At 45.2% G+C, this 22,968-nt stretch overlaps 1 protein-coding gene across 1 annotated transcript in view; it reads right to left on the bottom strand.

The window, feature by feature from the left end:
* Window positions 1-6,291: 6,291 nt before the first annotated feature.
* Window positions 6,292-22,968, bottom strand: part of HIC2 (HIC ZBTB transcriptional repressor 2) — a 74,140-nt gene continuing 57,463 nt past the window's right edge. Inside the window, exons 2-4 of the mRNA XM_069870686.1 lie at window positions 16,673-16,816; window positions 15,115-15,247; window positions 6,292-10,703 (exon numbers count right to left, since the gene is read on the bottom strand). Of these exons, the coding sequence (XP_069726787.1) occupies window positions 8,955-10,667 (1,713 nt within the window). The 5' untranslated portion in view covers window positions 10,668-10,703; window positions 15,115-15,247; window positions 16,673-16,816 and the 3' untranslated portion in view covers window positions 6,292-8,954. The remainder of the gene's footprint in view (window positions 10,704-15,114; window positions 15,248-16,672; window positions 16,817-22,968) is intronic.

The raw sequence follows: 22,968 nt of genomic DNA on the forward strand, positions 1-22,968 counted from the left end.
AGGGTAATGGAGAGAAAGCAAGTGTGGGTTTGGGAGAAAAGAAGTCCTCTCAGTAAACGGCAGCAATGAAAGCAGAGGGAAGAATGCACAAATTCCCAGGCATTCCAGACATATCTGGTATCCTTTACATCCTGCGCACTGCTCTTCAGTCGTATGTACTTCAGTGTTCCACCGCAGGGGCAGCTGCGTTTCAGTTGCGAGTTGTTATATGAAGAGTTTCGTATAGTTGTCACAGGATCTTATGAGATGAAAAGGAGCTGGCCATGGCAAAAGAAAGTAAAACAAAATATGCAATCCATTAACTATGCTAGAAACCACTTATGCCACAGAGAAACTGGTGCCAGGAAGCAAAAACTTCCAGAAGAAATTATAAAAAAAAGGAAAAGAAAAGCCACTGTTAGCTGGGAGAAGAAGAGCAAAGGCTCATCACCCCATCTGAGCTGTGGAAAAACAGCCTACTGGTTTTCTGTAGCTCTTCATCTGTTTTTCTGTTCATTTTTGTCCTTCTCTTTAACCTTGCTGGGTAAAACATCTCCAAGGACAAATAAAAATGATTGTCTTCCCAGCACTGCTGACTTCGCAACCTGTCAAAAAACTGAGTAAACTTGAAGCTCCTTTCGTCAGTCACTTTAAAATATAGGCAGCATTGTGCTAAAAAAAAAGAAAAACCAGAAAGGAAGAAGCAGCAAAAAGCAATGTATGAATTCAGCGCTGGGATAACTCTGCTGTGTGTTAAGGCAATCCGACAGGCGCTGGGGAATCCACAGAGCTGGGGTGATGAGAAGGGTAGCAAAGCGAGATGTGGCGGATTACAAGGTTTGGCTTTTGCATTATGGTGAAGATGCTTAATTTGTCTCCATTAATAGGTATTTTATGGAAGGATCCCGAGATCCACAAAGCTGGCCTGGGAAACAGAAAACACCATTAAGAACGCAGGCCAAGGGAATGTTAATTAGTTCTGCAAGGGTCACACTTGACTTGTCCAAGGGAAAAATGTCTGGATCTTAACACATGAGAGGTTGAAAGTGGGTGCTTTTGTCACTCCCTACAGCTCTCTTCCCTGAAAGCATTTCCCCTTTGTACCTGTACTCCAGGTGCATGGAGAACTGTAATTTTTTTTAGGAAACTTTTCTGCTTCAGCTGCTTCTGTGCTTCTCAGAGATGTGCCCAGGGAGCTAGGACTTACAATCCAAAGAGACTGTGGAGACTATGGATCATCTGCCATCGGCTGACTGACAAACACTGCTTTCAGACTGCAGTTAGGACAAAGCAGGGGTAGCTTTAAAAAAACAGAACCAGCTTGCTGAGGGTCACAACAAAAAAGGTGAAATTCTGATACCTCTGTTATCCACTGCCTGGATATTTACGGTGCACCGGCCTGGCCAAGGCAGTTCATCCTTTCTTATATTCAAGCATCAGTTAGTGACTTATGAGCAAAGCGCATGGGTGATTAAATGAGAAGCTGTGAGCGGCTCCTTAGGCTATAGGGGGTTCTGCCTTGTGAAGTGGCTGGTTTGGATCCCTGGGCAAGAATAAGTGAGGGAGGAGAAAACATGGAGAGTCATCTATAGCAACAAGGTGAACTCTAGAGCAAAAGATTTAATTTTTCAATCAAGCTTTTAATGAAAAGATCATAAAATAACAGTTTCTCATCACTGTACATTAAGACTGCAAATTTCTGAATGCTGAGATCATATTATAATTTCTGTAACTTTTTATATGACACTTGAGTTGAAGCCACAACTCCATGTGGCTCTGACCTGAATTCAAGCTCTTGAAGGAAATGAACAGAACGTTGCAGCAGGAATGTCGGCCTTTCGGTTGCCCTCCCCAGGAAACATCCAGGGCTACTAGACTGAGTGATCGTTAAGGCTTAAAATTAAAAGAGAGATGGAGTGAGATGCAACGTCCTGTGTTCAGTTGTATTTAAAATATTTAAATAAAACAGGAAAAAATATCCCACTAGCCAGAACAAGGTCCTCTCTTCATAGAAAAGTTATCCCCGGCCAGTCAGAACCCCTGCAGAAGTTGGAACAGCAGTTGTGCTTGGTGCTTCGATTGATAACTTGGGAATGAGGAAGTTTAAACCATGTCCCACTCCTAAGGGAAAGCGAGTGCTCTGAAGCGTGTCCCCAAACCACCAACAAACGTAGCATGGAGTATTCTGGTTTAGACCTTCTCTACTGCATCCTGTGAGGTCTGCCCTGGTCACAAAACACTGATCCACTTATCCCTGCGTGTTCAATGCTGGGCTTCAAAATGCTTTGGAAAATTGGGGAAGGAGAGGAAGAAGAGGATGGTGATAGGTGACAACTGAACGGAAAATGCATTTCTAGCTCTAAACTTATGTTTCAGTATTTTTGAGTCCCATTAGTTAAGGAAAGCAGAAAAAAACCCCAGCAATTCTGTTGTGGCATGGAGATGGACTAGGGCTGAAACGAAGAATTGCCTCATCTTTTCCTTTTACAAGGAAAGCAACAAATTTAGTGAGTCTAATGGGAAATCATCAAAGATGAAATTTCTTACTCTACGCTGAAAAAATGTAAAATACAAGGAGGAGAAAGGGGCTGAGAATCAGCTACTGCTTGTCTCTTGCGCTAAAATCAGGACAATAAATTACTGTGGGACTTAAAACAGCGCAACAAGCTACTTTCAGCTATTGAAAGCAACCTGCAAATTTTCTTTTTCAAGAATATGGCCAGTTCTGGAGTGCAAGAGTGAGCTTATGGAAAACAGGGTTACAATAAATGGAGAGGTTTTGTTGATGTTGAGCAAATTGTTAAGTTTAAACAAAAACTAAGAAGAAATGCTAGAAGTCTATTTAATTATTCTAGAATTACAGCTCAGAGCTCATTTAGATTTTAAACTCTCGCTTAAACAAATGTTTATTCAAACATGCCATCTCAAGGACGAGCATTTCTGCTGTTCACTATCTAGAGCCTTTCAAACCCATTTAAAATGTAGGGAGGTTTTGTCTCTATGTTTTTTATTTGCTTTTCCCTTAACTCCAGCACAGCTGATTGATTGGAAAGGATTCTGAATTTGGCAAATATCCAGAAATCAACAAGCATCCTTTCTTCATGCTAATTTTTAAGGCTGTAGCAGGTCTGTAACTGCAAACTCCACCAATACTGGAACAAGAGGCTTTGTAAAGTGCAGCTTTTTCCAGGGACTCCAACCACCTTGCGCTATAGGGAATCTGATGCTTCCATACAGTCCGCAAGGCCCATCACAAGACGGCACAGAGGCCATTAGGTTTGGCACGAAGCTTCCTCGAGCTATCTCAGGCATTGACTCCCCACAACTGAGATCCTTATTGCTACCACAGTAAACAGTGAATGAGGGACGAGGGGGACTTGAGCGAAGGAGCCACATCCCGTCCTTCAGGCAGGACAACAGACTTCTCTCAGTCACAAGCTGCAATCGGAAGCACACAACTGCCCCTTTGATGACTTGCACCTTCTCTGGATTTTGCCAGCAGTCACTTCCAAATTCATTTAGTTTCACTGAGTGCGCTGGATGTTTCCCTGGTCAAGACCCATACTCCTGCTTTTCAGAACTGAAGCGACACGGTAAAATACTGCTAACCCAGACTTTGAACCTGCACTGCTTGAAAACAATGCTTTCACACACACGAGAGAGAGGAAAAAAAACAAAAACCAAAATAGGAATCTTAAAAGAGTGACAATGTAAATGGAAACATTTAAATACAGTAAAACATAAATTCCTCTTCTATGCAAAGCTACAAAAGTCCAGTCTTTGTATTGTCTTCACAGGTTATGGTTTATGGCTATGCTGAGAGTCTCTGAGATTCTTTTTTTTTTATATATTTTTTTCATTTTTTTGAAATCCTGTAGAGAAGACCCTGCGGACACATCTTTGTGTTTGCAACTTTCTGAATTACATTGCAAAACTGTGCATACAGAATCTGAGAAATAAATACATTCATTACTGCACATACATATTGATACAAAAACAACACTGTCAAATAGTGTTTGCACCATCTTTGTTAGATATTAAGACCAGGCAAAATTAATATTTCATTTTCCATCAGCCCCCCCTTCAAATGTTTGAGGTGGCTTTGGTGTAGAAGGTAAAATCTACAAAGGGTCAATACTAATGGTGGGGAGCTCTTTTTTAAACCTTTTTTTTTTTTTTGGCTTCAGCGGTATTTTAGCAAACCACCTTCATTGGTCATCTTTAGACTGGTCTAACATGCAAATCAAGCTTAGGTTTCCACCTTGAAAGCCTTAGGAGTTTTGGTTGGGCTCTTTGCGTGCGACTGTAAGGTCTGGAGTGAATCCATCCAGGTGTTTAATGCGAAGGTGGCTGGGATGATGTGCAGGGCCCCCAGGCCCTCGCCCCAGACCATGGCAGCCACCTGAGGAGCAGAGGGTGACCCGCCAGCCCAGAGGGGCCCTGTGGGGTTCTGCCCGCTCTTTCACGCCAGCAGCCACAAAGCCTCACAGAAGCTGCGTATCGATAACTCTTTGGTGTCTTCTGTGATCTTTGGGGCTCCTGCGAACTCCCCCAAACGCATGGAGCTGGGATTTGGGGGTTTTGCCAGGAATTTGTTGTTGGAGGTTTTGCAGTGAGGGACTGGAAGACAGCTCAGCCTGGCTCCCCATGGCTGGCGTTAGGGAGATGTGCTGGGTACAGCAGCTCCCACCATCCTCCAACAACATCCTTCTCTGTCTCTAGAACTTCTCGCATCTCTCTGGGTCCTCACTGTACCCTCAAGACTCCTCTGAGGAAGAGGTAGGCTGGAATGCCTCTGCAATAGTGCCTGGGTCTCACTCCCACCAATATCTCTCATGAGTTGAAGACAAAAAAAGCAATATCCCCATGCCATATTTCTAGTTGCCCTCCCTCTCCCCGCCCTCCCCGAGCAGTGCTGGAATGCCGGCTGGGACGCCGCGCTCCCCTCCCAAGCTGGGGAATGCTGCGTGGCCGCCTGGGACAAACCAATGGAAAAAGCAAAGATTAATTTTGACTGGCCCCTAGATCTGTTGAGGTCTGAAACTGTAAAAGTTTATGTAAACAATGAGATAAATATATTAGTACTTTTCTGAGCCAAGTGAGGTTCCATACTCATTCAAATGTGCTTTGGTTTAAAAAATAGTTTTGTGAATTTGGGTATGAGCTTCTTTATTCTTTTATACAACTTTTGCTATTTTATCTTTTTTTTCCTGTTATTCCGAAAACATTCTGGAACTAAGTGACTAAAGCGTATACTTAAGCTGCCTGGCCTCTTTTTTTTTTCTTTATGTTTGTTTTTAAATGGTTTTATTCCTCTTGAGGCTCTTTGTGTATTTAAAAAAAAATTAAAATAAAATTAAAAAAAAACAAACAAAAAAACCAAAAATGCAACTCCCTCCCCCCAACCCTAAAATCCTTAAAATCTTAAATATGAAACTAGTGTTTTGCTTTCTCATTAAAATACAGAAAAATGTTTGATACAATACTATGTCGTACAAATGCAGTTGAGTGTTTCGGCCCCAAGCAGGCCTGAAACAGTCCCTGAAGTTTTGAGTATTATTAGTTATTCATTATTACTGTCACAATTTGGAAAATGTTTTTATACTCAAATTTACGGAACACAACTTTACACAGCTACTTGAAAAAAAGAACAGAATTTCCTTTTGTACAATACTCTCGCTGTACACAGACTTTATGTCGTATTGTTTAAGTGCTGGGGGGGGACAAAGTAAAAAAAAAAAAAAAAAAAGATGCTCCAAAAAAGGTTTTGTAAAAATAGCATTGGGTCCTGAAACTTCAACACGATTCTGGAGGAGTAAAAAACAAATGACGGGGGGCCTGGGGGTCCGGGCGTGGCTGCATCACCCACACACCCCCGTAAGATAGAATCCAGCGAGGGGAGCAGGTTTTTTTGCCCACTGAGGAGGTCACGGCTGCTCCCCAGCCTGGCTCAGTCTGGCACAGCTTGAGCTGCTGTCCCAAGGGTGGCTTCAGCACAGCCCCTGCCTGTGGTCCCCAGTGCTTGGTGGCCAAAAGGCAATGGGGGAAACCTATATCCAGACAGAGCTTGTCCCCAGCTGTGCCCTTCTCACTAGGTGAGCTAAAGATCCTTGTGAAAATTTTGAGCAACCTGATCCAGTGGAAGGTGTCCCTGCCCATGTCAGCTAGGTTGGAACTGGGTGAGCTTTAAAGGTCTCTTCCAACCCAAACCATTCTATGATTCTATGGAAATGTGGACTTGGTGGGTCCTCAACCAGCCGGCAGCACGGGGAGCCAGCTCCAGCTGCAGCCTACGCCAGCATGGGATTCAGCCCCGCTTTGGTACGGCTGGGGTGGGGGTGAGGTGCCTGGACATTGATCTTGCATGGTTGGGCCCTGCTGAGCCTTGCTCACAGAAAAAAGTCGATGGCAAGGCCTTCCCTGTCCTCCTATTCTGGGGATGTTCTCAGGGGGATTGGCAAGGAATCAAGGAGAGGAGAATTCAATACATATTCAAAATGTGGAAGTGCTAAGGACACTAAAACCCCACCTAACGCCCCCAAAAGAAAAGAGCGCATCTCAGCACAACTAGAAAAACCTAAAGTCCCTGCAGCCCCCTCGTGCTCTGCAGCTCACAGGCATCCGGGAGCAAGCAGCCAGTGGCACCGGGAGGAGCAGCCTGGAGCGCAGGCGAGAGGGGCAAGTGTGTTCCCTGTACGTGACACCAGGCCGAGGCACAGCGCCTGTCATTGTCTATTGCTTGGAGCCTGGATTCCAGTTTCCTCAGTTCATTCAATTGACCCAAAATCTCCTTATGGACTAGCCTACCTTACCAAAACAAAAACCCAAAAACAAACAAAAAACAAAAAAAACCAATAGAAAATGAAGGTTTTATATTTCTTGGTTTTAGTCAAACATGCTCGCTTTTTTCTTTTTTTTTCTTTTTTCTTTTTTGGTCAAAACATAAAAAATTGGTTTCGTTTTCTTAAAAAAGACAAAACGTGAGGTTTGGTAAACCTTACGCATGGAGACTAAACTGGTTTGAGAAGGGGAAAAAAACAAACAAATGAAAAAAACACAAGTGTAAACTTTACTCAGTTGAGAAGGGATGGTTCTACTGGCTGTGAATTTTTACCACCACAGTCATGGGAGGCTTGAAATAAGCCATAGTTTTCCACAAGGTCACGCCAACAAAGTCAAGGGGGCCAAGAATTGGTGGGCTAAGTTCTCTCTCTTCTCTCCTAAACCAATAGCAGCTGTTGGCTGTGATGTCTTATGCAGATGTTGCAAGAACATTTTGTTTCTTTTTCTTTTCATTTTTCTTCTTTTTTTTTTTTTTTTGTGTGTGTGTGTTAAATTGTCTAAAAGGGAGGATATGAAACACTTTGGTTTGCTTTTTCCTCCTCTCCCCCACCTTATTGCACTCTGGATTCTAGTAAATTATAGGCTGTTATGCCCTCACCCTCTGTCCTGCCAGGTGTTCACAGACTGACCCAGATGTGCTGGGGGAGCGGAAGATGAGGGGGACATTTTCCCCTCCCCATAGTATCCAGATTCACTAAACAAAGCTGGAAAGGGCCCAAAAAGCTCAGAGAAGTTTTCTTCTTTTATCTAAAAGTGACTACGAATGGCCAAGAGGCTGCAAATGAGCCAGTCCAAGCAGCCAGCACAGCCTCTGGCTCAGTGTATTTTTTGCTTTGTCTTTGGCCAAGCTTTGCTTTAACATTTCTCTAGCTGACTTTTGATGGAAGGACGGGGTGGTAAAAATCCCTTAACTTTAATTTAGCTTCTTCTACTTTTATACATTTAATTACTTACAATAAGAGAAAACAAAAATGCCTAATCTTTTACTAACCATCTTATTGTTCTCATGAATTCAAGAGGTAGCAAAGGTAACAAGCCTGTCCACACAGACCTGCTCTTTAGTGAGGGAGGAAAGCTAAAAACATACACACACACAAAAAATAAAATAAAAAATAATAAAAAAGTACCTAAGGAACTTGTAGCAAGTCCAGCCTACATCAAACCCCTTCCCCACCCCCCACCCTAGAATTAACCTCAGACCTTCCAGTTCAAACATTCACATAAACGTTACACTGGTTTCTCCTTTAATAAAACAAGTACCTCTAAGCAAAGAATATTCATACGAAACTACTAGAAAAGTAAAGACGACCCCCTGCTCACTGAAAGAAATTCCCAGGGCATCCATCCCTGTTCAGTCATGGGTAAGGCAGAAGAGGTTTGTGTGTTTTGTGGGAAAAGGTGACGTGTGGTTATGTGTGCCGAGGATAAAGATCGAAACCAAAAGCGGAAGGGATGGTGAGGAGGCATCACCGTGTCTTTAAGTGAAGTGTGCTGGCTGGTGCACACTGAGGTCAGCTGCTCTCCCCACCGGCGCCAGCCCAGGGCAAAGGTGGGTTCCACCATGGCTGTGGCTTTCCCAAAGGGGCTGCCAACCCTGTGAGATGATCCACAGACACAGCTTCTGCGCTCCTGAATGCACAGCTAGTTAGGTCACTGAAAGGGTGTACTTAATTTTCTTTTTATGGCAAGAAATGCCCCTACTGAGTTTGGTTTTAAGAGAGGACGTGAGTAGGGGACAGAAACACAAAGGAAAGAGGCTGGAGCGGAGAGCAGAGGCTGGAAGTTCCCCATGGTCCTCCTCCCTGCTCCAGACAATCAATATGGCAATGAAGTTGGTGTGCGCAAAAAGAAGTGGCGTTTGTTGCCAGAACACCAAGATTTGGAAGGAGAATTGGACTAAACGCATCAGCTTGGCTGTGGACCTTTCTTTTTTTATAAAAAAAGGAGAAAAAAGGAACTTCTTTTTTTTAAATGTTAAAGCTACATTTGTTTAGGCCTCCCATGACTGAACAGAGTATGGGGAGTTGCCCCCTTTTTTGTTTGTCTTTTTCTTTGTTTTTTTTTTAAGCAGCAAGTCTACAGAAAGGTAAATCACTGCGGATGGGCTCGAAGCTCATTCTGGAGTCTTTGGCTTATGTGGGAGAGGTATGCATTCGCAGGTGGCTGATCAGATTGCGTTGCTGGGTGAATTTCCCACCACACAGTTGACATTCGTAAGGTTTTTCTCCTGAGTGGACACGCATATGCTCTGTCAGTCGGTACTGCCGGGTAAAGCGCATCCCGCATTCCTCGCAAGCAAAGGGCTTGAGCCCTAAGTGGCTGCGCATGTGCCGTGTCATGGTGCCCCGCTGCGTGAACATCTTGCCGCAGATGTTGCAAGGGAAGGGCCGCGTCAGCCAGTGAGTCTTCTCATGCTGCCGCAGTGTGGCTGGATCCTTGTAGCTCTTCTCACACACCGAACACTTGAAGGGCCGGGACTCAGCAGCGTAGGACTGGTTGGGGTTGGACAAATCTTCGGCTTCATCCTTGCCACCGTACGTGCCTTCCTCCTTGATGAAAAGGTCTTCCTCAGTGTGCGTCTCCACATGGGCATTAAGCTGCTCGGAGCTGGGGAAGCCTTTGCCACAGGGGATACAGACATACAGGTTGTCACCATAGGCCACTGGCTCAAACCCCTCCTGCCGGTAGACATAGTTGGCACTAGTATGCCCGCCGCTCTCGCTCTCGCTCTGGCCACTATCGTCACTGTTCTCCTTACCATTTTCCACCTCATCCTTACAGGGGTAGGGCAGGTCTGCGCCATAGGCCCCGGCCAGACTCCGCTCCACGGACTTGGACAAGGACCCCAACAGGATACCGTTGGGCAGCCCTTCACCATCATCCCTGTCTTTGCTCCCCTCCTTTCGGTCAAAAGCGTTGTCTTTCTTGATCCACTCCTTCTTGCGAGACGAGTGCCGGAGGCCCTTGCGCTGGCCGCTCTCTGTCAATGAGTGGTGGCACTCTTCGCTCAGATCCATCTCCATGGGGTCGCTGCTGTCCGCCATGCTGTGAGGGGCTCCGAGTCCAGACTCGTCAAACGATGAGGCACTGTTGGCTGCGGGGGCTGAGGCAGATTGGGGAGAGCCGTGCTGGCTTTCACTGTGCTGCGTGTCATCGTGGGAGGCTGCAACGGGGAGCGATGGGCTTTTTTTGGACAGGTCGAGGCCTAGCTCCTGGTCGCCGGTGCTCCCGTTTGCACTGCTGCCCCCGCCACCGTTCTTACTGGCTCCCCTGCTTAAGGAGTGACAGTTCTCTTGGTTGGAGCTGCTGATGAAGACCTCGTCATCTGAAAGCTTTCCCTTTGACAGCTCCTTTGAGTGTGAGCCCTTCAACCCCTCATTTGACCCTGAATAGCGAGCTTGGATGACTGAAGCAGTGGAAAGTCTCTGACTCCTGGCAGATCTTCCAACACCAAGGCCACCGGCCTTGCCAGCAAAGGACTTGCCGCTCCGCTTCAGCTTCTTTCTGCAGAGAGCTGCCAGGTCGTGCAGTTGGAGGTAGCTTGCTGCGGTGAGGAGAGCATTAAAGTTCTGTTCACCGGGCTGGTCAGTCGTTAAGAGCTTACCAGTATAAATAAAGTCCAAGATCTGCCGGAACACAGTGGGGTTCACCATGTCCGTGTCTAAGTTAATCAGGTTGTCATGCAGGACCAGGGATTTGAAATACATGCTGCTGGCTGCCAGGATGTTCTTATGGGCACGAAACAGGGCATTTTCTACCACAATGATCACATCACAGAGGAAACCTTTGGCTCGTTGCTGGTTCAGCTGCAGTAGCAGTTGTTTGGCATGATTTGGCAGTTCCATCTCCACCTTCTCTTCCTTTCACCTTCACCTTACCACCTGCAAAACAGGAGGATGAGAAGTGTGAACCTGCTTTTTTCCACTCAAACGAGTCTACATTTACTACGCTGACTTAACATGGTGTGTTCTATGTTAGACTTGACACTGACTAAGGAGCTCTGGATACGTTCAGCCCTGCAAACCATAATCCTGCTTGGAATACTGAGGGAAATGTTTCTTATGCTAAGATTTGATTCAAATTTTTCAAAAGTCAGATTTGGAAATATCTTTTTACAAAAGAATCGCCATTGGTTGGAATTACTGTTCAGAAGATGCCAGCAGGAAAGCAGTAGCTAGGTACAGGGGAAAGGTGTTTCCCTGTCCTGACACAAATCTGCAGGGAGGATGAGGAGCAAGAAAAAAAAAAAAAAGAAGAAAAAAGAAGCATCTACTTTACTGCTATTTGCATATTGCAGCATGTAAAATAATTAGCATAAGCTGCCGCTTCCCTGCTTTAACATGAAGTTACTTTCTTGGCTCTGACATGTTGAAATCATACAACTCCCAGCTGCTCTAGGGTTGACAGAATGACATCTAGCAACTAAATCCTTCGAAGATGGAATTAATCACACTGAGGTGTGAATGGGAAATCACCTTAAGAGTATGTAAGGCTGCTTTAAACCCCACCCCCAGCAACGCCCATATGCCAGTCCGTTCACACCAAGGGCTGGAATCACCCCTGAACTGGCTGAAATGCAGGGTGCTGAGCCAGCTAAATGCCACCAAATGTCTTCAACAACCTGAAACTCTTTTCTTGTGATAATTCTGCCCTATCTTTAGTTTTGAAGGAATTTTGGTAAACTGTTGGAGCCAAGTACGCTCCCTCATGCGACATCTCCCTACCCCGATGTGCTGGGAAGAGAAAAGCTGTGGTTACCTCTGTGCAGTTCATGTATTTTGTGAACAGGATTCACTATGTATTTCAGTTTAGATATTTCTGTTGGCTTTCTTAGTAATAGGGACTGGATGAAATCCCTAGTTTGAGGCCTATTAGAACTAACTGCAGTTGAAAGTTTGATAGATAGTATGATACATAAATGCTAGAATTGAAATCTGGGGCTGCATTCAGGAATCCAAAATGAATTTTTAAACTTTTTCTTGAGTTTTTTGTTTTGTTTTGTTTTTTAAAGTGCCAACTACTGCTTGCAATGGGCATTTATCTATTAAAGTTGATTTCAAATAGTTTCTGGGGTTCACATCTAGGAATTAAATACCAAACATACAACAGCTACCTTTAGCCTTCTGTGTCCTTTCTTCCTTTCCCAGTTCATCATATTTTTGTACCATATTTCTCCTGCTGAAGGAGGAACAGGCTGGTGATATGATACACAGTCAATATAATTGTTGATACTCTATATAATCTCCCTCAAAGCTGATTCACACTAACTGGTGATAGATGGAAAGATTTGGCAGAAAGGTGGGAAATTTCCATCATCCATTTCTGCACAACAAAAAGATTTTGCTTTGTGAAAAAAGCTACCAAAAAGAAAATGAATGTTGCTGCCCGATTCACTTGGTACTTATACTTTCACCAACAGATCTGGCAAGTGGGTGCCTCCCTTTTCCACAGGACCCAGTTCCTTATGTGGTTCCTGCTCGACTTGGTCCTTGGATTCACATTTGGCAGGCTTCATGGCCTCTGTTCAGTCAGCAGCACCTTCTCCCGCATCCCCCAGGTCCCAGTGGCTCAGCAGGATGACCCGCCGCTAAAAGGGTGGCTCTGATTTCCTGCTCTGTGTTGCCCAGCAGACGCTGGATTCATCTTGTGCTTTTGGGCACATTAATGTCCTTCCCAGAGGTGGAAAGGGTGGCAGGCAAAGGGAGGAAATACAGCTTGCCACGGTGCTAGCCAGTTCGTTCTTCTCCATGTATAGTCTTTCTGTCACAGAAACTCACCCTGCAGCATCACAAAACGTGACAGAGACAGGGATTGCCACCACCAAACAGTGTTGAGCACTTTAAAAACAAGTTTTGCTGTAATTAGTTACGTCAGAGTTGCAGCATGCAGGCGGTGTGCCTGCTTCTAGTGGCTTGCTTCCAGAACTGCTGATTAAGAGGAAGAAGCAACAGTACAGAGGCACCATATACCAAATTTTATCTAACAGGCCAGCATATGCACGCACTTCTGGATCACCGAGATACATTGATAGGGAAGGACAAAAACAGAGCTTGCAATAGACCACAGCACCTCTCTATAAATGCATCCTGCTCAAGGGTAGCCAGAGACAGCCTGCTACTGCACTGCTTACTGCAAACATGATGGGGCTTTTCCATGCATGCAACGCAAAATCCCTGGGTACGAATTTTAAGTGTTCCATAAAGGAGAGAAGGGAAATAGGGGAAAGGAAAAGAAACAGCACGGCTAGTATTTTTTGCCTGAACAGACTAATAACCCCTCTATGTTACTGAAGTAAAAGTGAGCTTATTTCCCATTCATGTGGCACTTTGAAGTGGATGTCTAGAAATCTCTGTATACGTGTTTGTCTGTGCCTTTGCAAAAAGTCAAGGCTTGCTGCTGCTCGTAACGGGAAGTATTTTTAGATCTTTACTTTTTTTTTTTTTTCCTTTCTTCCTTAAATGATATTGAAAGCAGGTAATGAGCCTGCAGGGAGAGCCCTGGAAATGGGCAAAATCATAGCTCTGCTTTGTGCTGATCATCATGAGGGAGATCATGCTATTGTTAAACCTCAGTATGTTCTGCAGTGTAAAAATCAGCATAGTACAAGTTGTTTAAGTTCCCTCTATTTATCCCCCATATCAAATTTTACAGAAGTGTTCGTGTTCAGTACGACATAAGCGTGAGGCTGGTTATTACCTTTTGTAGACTTTAAAGGCAGTGGTCAGGTTTAAGCACTATAACACTGCCTACTGAATTTGAATTTGCTAGCTCAAGTCTAACATGGATTTAGCAACTCCAACAAAATTAATGTAATGGAACGAGGCAGCAAAACTTTCAGCCAAGTTTAGAGCCCCACATTTAAAAATCTGCCAGAATTGCTCATTGAGGGCTTTGAACAGGATGGCCACGTGGGTCAGAGAACACACTTCTGAGTGAGAAACCTTTCCTGACAAAAGCTTTAGAGCATCCATGGGGCTTGTGTATCTTGTGCAGTCCTAAATAAAACCAAATCTATTCCAGATATTCTCCAGAGCTGACCAGTTACCAACCCTTCTTTAGCATCCATACATTTCTAAGGTGGGGGAAGAGGGGTGTGGTGGAAAAATTGTAAGCAAAAAGAGAAGTGGGCATTATTCCTTTATCCATGGCATTCCTAAAAATCTCACTTCTATTTGAAAACATGGGACCAGAGACAACTAGGAGGTTAAGTCCCGTATAAAAATTAGCAGCTCTTCCCAAACAAATGGTCAGTGCATCCTTACAGAAGCCTTGCCATCCATTAGTTTGCAGAAACTGGTCTTAGCAAACCCTGAATGCTTGGATAACATCACCACCACCAATAACGACAACAAAAGCCTCCAAAAGCTGTGAAAAATTGCAGTGGTTTGTATTTCTTTTATCTTGGGATTATTTTTAAGAACCCTTCCTTTTCTGCTTTCTGCAAAAAGATAGAAAAATCGTACTCCCAGTTCAGAGGAACCCTGGCTCAGGAAAGGCTCAGATGCGTCTCTGGTGAAAAACCCTAACCCCAGACCTCAAGATTATGTGCATGTCTCACTGGGGCCACAGTCTTCTATCACTGAATTTGGTGTGCAGAATTTCATTCCTGTGCATTTAGAACAGAATCAAAGGTGGCTTTGGTCAAATAGCATTAGAGATGGTCAACACATCGTTTTCAGAGCAGTGAACCTGCAAGGTTCTTGTGCAAGGAGGGAAGGAAGCGAGACTGAGTCTCTCCACTACCTGCACCGTAATCATGACACTGAGACACAGCACATGCAAAGACGTGAAAAATACAGGGCACAAACCACAGAATACAGTAATGCTGCAAGCAGATGCCACACATCAAAGAAAGCTTTGCAAGCTAAGAGCCAATAGCGCCTTCAGAAGCAACACTGCCCAAGGAGCTGGTGAGCTGTGAGCTGCTGTGCCCAGCCTGGGGCACCTTGTGATCCCTTGGAAGGTTGTGCAGAACACAGGCTGCTCCTGGAGCTGGGCTGCTCTGGCTACAAGCAGGAAAATCTTAATTTTCTCTCAGTTTCCACAAAGACTCTGGACGTCACAGAAAATTAGATTGCCAAAGTAACAGGAGAAGAGGAATCCCTTCATCCTTTTAAATAGTACAAAATCTACATATTCACTACAGATTTGAGTCTTTTTAAGATCACTAAATCTCTTCCTAAAAGTAATTGCTGAATGAATGCTAAATGGGTCATCTTAGCAACCTCTGGCAGGAGATGCTGTTTGATTTAATCTCTGAGTTATAGATTGCAGCGTATGAATATTGTTTACCTTTTAAGAAGCAACACCAGTGAAGCAAAGAATCAATCAAAAACAGATCTAAGGTATCGCTCATTTCACGTAGAGGATTTGTGGATGGATGAGAAGGCTAGACACCGAGCACCTGCACAGTGAACTAACAGTACTGCAGATAAAAACCAACAAACAGATTAGATATGATGTATCAAATTAGATGCTGTTAAAGCGTTAGCCTGCTGTGCATGTTAACATAGGCCTAGGAATAGATCGTGGCCTGCTTACATATTTCTCCCACTTCCCAGGCAGTTGTGCCACACTGAACAGACACTGCAGCAGCGAGCAGGGGGAAGAATGTGACAAAAGAACATTAATCGTATCCTACATTGCTCTCTCCCACCAATTCACTTCTGACATTAAAAATGCTGTGTCCGGCTGCTGCTGGATGTGGGTGAAACTGAAACAGATGACTTGTGCATCCTTCAGTTTCAGATGAACTAACTTTTTTAGAGCATTTGAAGACCCCACTTGGGAGAGAGCTTTCCTGTTGCTCATTGCCTCATCTGACCTTCCTCTTTCCACACCCAGCAGACCGTATTTCCAGGACTCCCAAGGTATTGGGGAAGTGGGTTTTGTGGCCACTAACCACCCCCCAGGAGCTGCAGTTGGCAGGTCATTAGCCCATGCCTCTTAAAGGTATTCACATTTCAGAGCAGCAGAGGCATAAAGAGGAATACAGGATCTACGTAAGCCCAAACGGTTCCCTATCCGCAGCCCCTGCGAGCAGGCCAACAGCAGAACTTAGAAGCAGAGGCAAGAACATGCATTTTCATCATTGGCAGTGGGGCAAAAGTGAGGAGGTTCAAGCAGAAAACAGAAGCAGCGTTCTTGTTTTTTTCATGGGACGCTCTCTCACTTCCAAACAGGTAAGACCAACGTGTCAGGTTACTCGGGGAGAGATCTGCAGAGCTGGGAAAGGGAGTGGAAGCAACATGCAGGACAGAGCAGGATGTGCAGCTGATGTTGAAGGTGTGGACATGGAAAGGAGAAGGAGAATGGAGGGTCATTACGCAGAGGATACCACTGGAAGCTTAAAGTGGCTCTCGTTTTGTTTGTTACATTCCAATTAGTGGCAGGCAGAACTGCCCTCCCGTCTCCCTGAAGCAGCTTTCAGGGGACTCCTGCAGGAACAGAATAGCTTTGCGTATGGACACCAGCCCCTGTTCGGTACCTCTCTGTGGCAGCGTTTGGACATTAGGTACATGGGCAATGCATGCTCAACTGCTACCAGCTCCTGGCCCAAAAAGGAGAGAAGAGAGTCAGATGATTTCCCAGCCCCTTCTCTTTCCTGTTCTAGAATAACAAGGAGAGCCCGACATGGCTGGGCCCTCCTCTGCTGCATGGCTAAGTGCCCAGGGAAGGGGAATCTCCATGGGCAAGAAGGGTAGGGGCCCTGCGTGCATGGAAGCACTAACACCAGGACAGCAAAGTGATTTCCAGTCAGTGCAAGGCTGCAGCAAAGCAGGAACACCTTGCTATACAAGCTGAGACTATGAGCAGTAGAATGCAGATTAACCACTTGGTTGCCGCTTACCATGCCAGGTACATTGGGCTAAAGGCACCTCCATCCAGTGCTGCCCGACGTGCCAGGTACATCCCATGATGTTCCATTGAAATCACAACAGGCCATCAATAGAACGTGGCTGCACGGATGCAGAATGGAGAACCAGCAGGGACGCTGTTAAATGCAATTAAAAAACTGCAATCAAAATTGAAACGTACATTTTAAAATGGCCACCTGCCTTAAATATGTAACTACCAGAATAACCTCCCCTCCACCCATCTCCCCAGGGCTGCTGAATTGCAACAGAAACAGAGCAGGCGGCCTTGGTGACTCTGGCCACCTCCATTCAGGACTCCCAGTGGCACTGAGCTTCAGGGGGACCAGTCCATATATATCCAAGAACAGCAGATCCCAGGATCTGCACAAGCTTCCTTCTGCCCAGAAATTCAGCAAGTGAAAAACACCGTTTAGAAATGCCTCTATGACAGAAAGTCTGGTGCCAGAACTTCATGGTCTCCTGCCACACACAGGGCAGGAAATGGAAGAAACACTTAAATGCAGATTTTCTGTGTTGTCCTCACTTCCCTGTCCCCCTTCCCAAGCCTTTGAAATCCTGCTTATCTAGAGATGTTACGGCATTGAGCCAGGTTGGGTCCTTTGGCTTTTCTTACATCTGTGGTGCAAGACAGGCAAAGAAAATGCTGTATTTCTTCTATTTCCAATGATGCTTCACTGATAATTTAATCTGCATTCTTGGAGACTGGAGATGAAGTTGATCCATGGTGAACTGCAGCTGGTACGAGAGGCGCAGAACTTAAGATCTATAATACCACCTTTCCCTGCCCAAAGGAAAAGCACCTTTTCCATGTCAGGGAAAAAGCACATCCCACAGAAACACCCAGCTTGTCAAGCCTAGGGTATCCTCTGCACTGCATATCCTCCTTCCCCCAGCATTCCTGCGATAAACTCCAGCAGGATTATCAAGGAGGACAGTCTAAAGGTAGATGCTAAGCACAGGTCCCTCTCTGCAAGTGGTGATGCTGCCCCAGTGAAAAAAAAACCAAAACCAACAAATAATCAGAACAGAAACAAGCCTGGTGCCTCACAGGGATTTAAAATAGTTTTATATGTGAAGCTGATGTATAGCTTTTGTCACATTGATGGCTGCACATCTCCAGCAGTGCTGCTTGGAGGTAGGAATCTTACCTTTGAAAAGTTAGAAGAATAATTTTTAAGGCTGAAATGACAATCAGTAAAGGCTAAATGAAAACTACTTACAATAATCAATGTAGTTGAGTGAGAGAGAACTTAAAGGATGACAGAAATAGAAAATCTTCGTGAAAAGGGCACTGGATGCGAGGAGATAGTTCTTCCTTCGTCCTGGACATCTGACCTGGTCTATGCTGAGCCAAGAGCATTTGCTGAACGAATCTGAAGGGATCACTGCCAGCAGGAACAGCCCAAGCCACATTTAAATAGCATGCGACTACAAGCACAAGGGGCCAAAGCCCCAGGGATTTGGAGCTCCTCCACTCCAAAGGATCACAGCATACGGCAGCATCCTACTGGCTGCCTCTGCCAGCTTCAGGACTCTGCAAAGCACTCAGCAATACCAGCAACACTCAGCTTAAGAAAGGCTGAACCCTGCATAGAAGTATTTCTTGGACAGCAGCTCAAATGCAGATTTACACCCAGATTACAGGAATTTGCTTCTTGCTACTGTGAAGCAAGAATCCCATCTCCATAGCTGTATTTCCCCTCTGGGGCAGAGATTAGCAGAGAACTGCTTAAAACAAAGGTGTTTCCTACTGTTAGAACATCGCATTGCAGTCAGAAATGAAGCTTCCTGCCAATTCCTAAACAGAGCCCTTGCACATTATACACTTATCTTCGCTGCTGACATGAAGGAGCCTAAGACTGCCCAAACCCTGTAGTAGGAGGAGAAGAGGAGAGGCATGGACATCGCAGATCTTGTCAAGTGGAGCCAGGCACTAAAAATTCCTGCATTATCTGCAGAGCACAGTTGATCTCAGGAACACAGCAGTGGCACAAACCAAACAAAGCCTCAGAAGCTTGTGAGTAGCAATGGATGTTGGGCTCTTCTGCAGCCCTGCAGCAGCTGGCAGCTCTGATGTCCCATGCTAATCTAATGACTCCTTATTGCACTAAAATACCCACCTATTCAATGGAATCGCTCAGCTCACAGAGGAGGAAGGATACCCTCTACTCATCCACCTGTTATGGCCCCTTTGGTATGCAAAATCCCTGTTTCCCAGCTACCTTTGAGCCTTGATGTACAGAATTCTCCCTTTACAATGCAAGAATTTAGGACATGACTAAGGGATTGTTGCTACCTCCCAGTTAATCCTAGAAAGTGCTAGGCACAATCAACAGCCCTATGAATTACAGGGAGTGAGAAGATGCTTCTGGTCCCCAAAGCTTGGGCCGTGTCCTTCAGGCAGCAGGGGTGCAGGGGGTGGCAGCATCACGCTGAGCATTGCTCTGGGGGCCAGAGCGCACAGCTCGTGGAGAGGAAGGAACATCCTGAGCCTTTTCCAACCAAGACTGCTCACAGCACCTTCCAGGGCACAGCCCTGCTTTAGAGCTCCAAGTCCCCACAGGTACGAGCTGATACTGGGTTGTGAAATGCAGCAATACAGGAGTAAACGTGTGTCCTTTTTAGCTGTCCCTGCAACTGGGCAGGGATATCCAGGACAGGGATGAGCCAGAGACAGCTAGGAGTGGTAAATCCACTAGTGTCTGTGACTCAGACCCCTCAGTTACAGGGTTTGTTAGGACAAACAAGGCCTCCCAACTGGCCTGCGTATTTTTATTTCTTGTGTGGACTCGGAAAGCTTTTCTGCAGAGAAAAGCAGTCTGTACAGGAGCATCTGCATACCGAATGCTGCTCATGTCATGGACTTGTTGCAATAGTTAACCCCCACTGCAAGTTGAGGGGTGCAGGAAGGACACTAACAGCCTTGGACCAAAAGTCCTCTCTCTTACCACGTGCCAGATACCAGTGAGTACAGAAACAACCTTTGTTGTCTCATTTTCTTCTACAACACCAAATCTCATTCCCTTATTTCACAGCAGCAACAGTTCTCCTTAATATAAATAAACAATGCCTTAAACACAGCACCTTTATCCACTACTTTGTTCTTTTTTTCCCCTCTACAAACTGGCCATGTACTCAGGCCTGTACTTCCCAGAGAAATCTTTCTCTCTAAGCTTCACTTTGGTGAAGTCTTTCAAGCAAACCAGTGTCTACGAGTTGGTCCTGGCAGTATCAAGACTGACCTGCATGCCAAACGTCCCACCAAATCGGATGCTGAACTGATGTCCCTGAACCCTCATTGGTTTAGTTCTTTGCAATCACCAAGAAGTGTTTCTGCACCTCTGAGTTTGGCAAATGAGAAGATGCCAGAAAGCCATTATTACTTGTAAAAGCAGAAGGCCTGACAGTCTCAAAGTTTCACAAACAGTCTGTATTGCATCTGAATCTATCCAAGCTGATGATAACCTAAGGGGAAAGCAGGGTTTCCTCATTTTCAAAATTCTTCATTTCCTTGGCTGCCTCTCCTCACTCATGTCTCATTTTGACTTTTTTATTTTCCTGTTTTATTCACCTGACACTTCAGACTTTCTTTAAACTCGGCTCATGGGCTGCAAGGAGGTCACTCTACATATGCTCCCAAAATCCATCTCTTCTCAGCATGCTTCCCATCCTGCCAGCCTTGTCGTGCAGCAGGGCTGCAGATGTCTCCTGCCCATTTGGCCAGCCTTCCCTGTCAGGCAGTTTCTCGGTGCTGGGTATTACAGCCCCAGGCACATTCTGAAAGGCAGCCCAGCAAGGTCATGGAGTGTTGAAAAATTCGCTACAATCCAAAGCACAGGATATTCTTCCTTTCCTTCCCCACACGCTATTCCTGTCAAGGTCAGGGATTTTCTGGCAGTCCTCAAAACACACAAATTATAGGCCCTTGTCATGAGTCAAGACTTAAAACATCTTTCCATTTAAAAAAAATGGAAGGGAAAGAGCAAGGCAGAGGGGAAGGTACTTTTGGCCAGGACTTGGTTTGGACAAGGGGATTGGTAGCCTGTGCACATGCTTTCCCCTGTAATCTGAAAGCTCCTCAGCATAGGACCCCCAGAAGTATTTTATACTGAACCATACACACCCCAGAGGGAAAGAACAAGCGGCTCCCTGCATCTGTTCCAGGCTGTTCAGCTTCTCCTAAATCAACACTGCCAGAAGGCAAGACAGCACTGTAACAAATTAGCACCATGCACAATTTGTTGGAGTTGCTGCTCCATTGTTTGTTTATTTAAAACACACACAACCTCCCAAGCTTGCTCTCTGCTGCCATCACCCCAACTCCAGATTTCTAGTCTCGGGGAGAGAGAGAAGCAAGCGAAGGAGGTGGGTTAACACCATGCAGAGCAACAGCCACTGCATGGGGGCTCCGCTTTCGTTCTGCTCTTTCACTACAAGCAGAACAAAAGGGTGCCCACAATGCTCCAGCCTCGAGGATCAAGGTGTCGAAATCCTTTCGGCACTTGACTAGAAAAGCATTGTTAAGAAAAAGAAAGAGCCACAGGCTTGAAAGGACCCAGCACTAATAAAACTCTTGGTGCTAATGCTATTTATGAACATCCAAGGGGATAATCTGTAGCCCTTATCAGCCCACAAGATTATAAGATCTTTAAAATAGGAAACATATCTTACTTCATAAAGCACTGTATAAGTTTGCAAAGCATGGTATTAGTGGCAATAAATAACTGTTAAAAGTTGGGCAAAGGGGTGGCTGTAAAATCTGAAGCAGTGCCGCCGTTCCCTTTTCGCTCTGAGCTCCGCGCAGGGATGCTGTAGGCTGATGGGTTGTTCCATCTCGGTTTACTCTTCTACACCAATCTGTTTGTGGTTTAGGAGATTATTTGGGAAATGTGCTATGCTTTTATTTACACTGGAGAAATTAATGTTTTATCATGAGGTGATCATGACAAGGGTGATTTTAAAGAGCTGTCGTAGATTCATCTCCTTCCACCACATACATTCCGATTTGCCAGCGCATGTCATTGTGCCAGCAAGGGTTCCTTTACGCAGCATTTGTGTCTGTAGGCACAGATAGGCTCCTGCTATCTGAGCAGTCGCTCACCAGCTGCATCGTGTAGCCTATAGAGACACCTCCTCTCTCTTGGTTCATACGACATTAAGCTCTGGGCTGCTGCAGGCACAGTTTAAAGGACAGTAAAGTCAGCATCGTCACCTCAAACCCTTACATCTTCCACTGAGTTATTTTTTAACTTTAGAGCAGCTTTTCTGGTTTAAAAATGCTGTAAATGTTTGTGTCTTGTGGCTGCTGTATCATGTGCTGACAGATCGCTGCATCACCCAAAGCATCTCTGCGAGCCTGGGTTGAGCAGGGTTTTGGTTTCTGGACAGGCGACCACCAGATACCATGGTTACCTTCACCAGCCTAACAACAACTAAGGAAATTATTGGCTTTCATACTCCGATCGAGACCTCTGCATGGAATTCTGGGGGTGTCAAAGCTATTACAATTTCATTCTTCAGAGAACCTATGGTTTATCAAATGTTTCAATACTCAAGTATTTCAAAAGCTACTCACTTTACATTTGGCACGTAAGGAAATGGCTAAGCAATTTGTGCATTTATTCCCTGTCAGAAAAAAAACCTCAAAGAGCACAACAGAATGGACCACCCTCCTCTTTTCGGCACTATTAAAACCATCGCATTGGTAATCATTCTCTTCAAAAGGGTGTGGGGCAGTGAAAAGCTGGAACAGATTCTATTTATAGAAGATAACCTTGGGAAAAACAGGAGGTACCAGAGAAACAGGCATGTGGGGTGAAGTTGTGACAGCACTGAAACTAGCAGGAAACCCAGGTGTACCAGGTGTCTGTGCCGAGAGCCCTGAGAACACAAATGCAGCCGCACCTCCTGCAAGATTCAGGCTTGGCTGGCAGGTTTCATAGGCACTCAGATGAGAATTCACAGAGACAATTCACCTATTTAAAAGCTTGAGCAAGAGTAAAAAGACACACACTAAAAGAAAGGCTATTTTAAAAGTTTGCTGGATCAGTTCCCACAGAGCTCTCCCCTCTCAGCAAGCAGAGTGGTTAAAGAAAAAAAAAAACCCAAACAACAAACAGACCTAAAACAGAAAAAAACAAAGCACCTGGAGAGACTGAACTCTCTGTTACACGAATGAAACAACTCAGCAGCTTTATAGCTACATGAGTAGGATCAGAATCTGGCCAATGAAGTAATACACGTACAAACTACTGCAACAGCCACCACA

Source organism: Phaenicophaeus curvirostris, chromosome 17, assembly GCF_032191515.1.
Source record: "Phaenicophaeus curvirostris isolate KB17595 chromosome 17, BPBGC_Pcur_1.0, whole genome shotgun sequence".
NCBI classification, from domain to species: domain Eukaryota; kingdom Metazoa; phylum Chordata; class Aves; order Cuculiformes; family Cuculidae; genus Phaenicophaeus; species Phaenicophaeus curvirostris.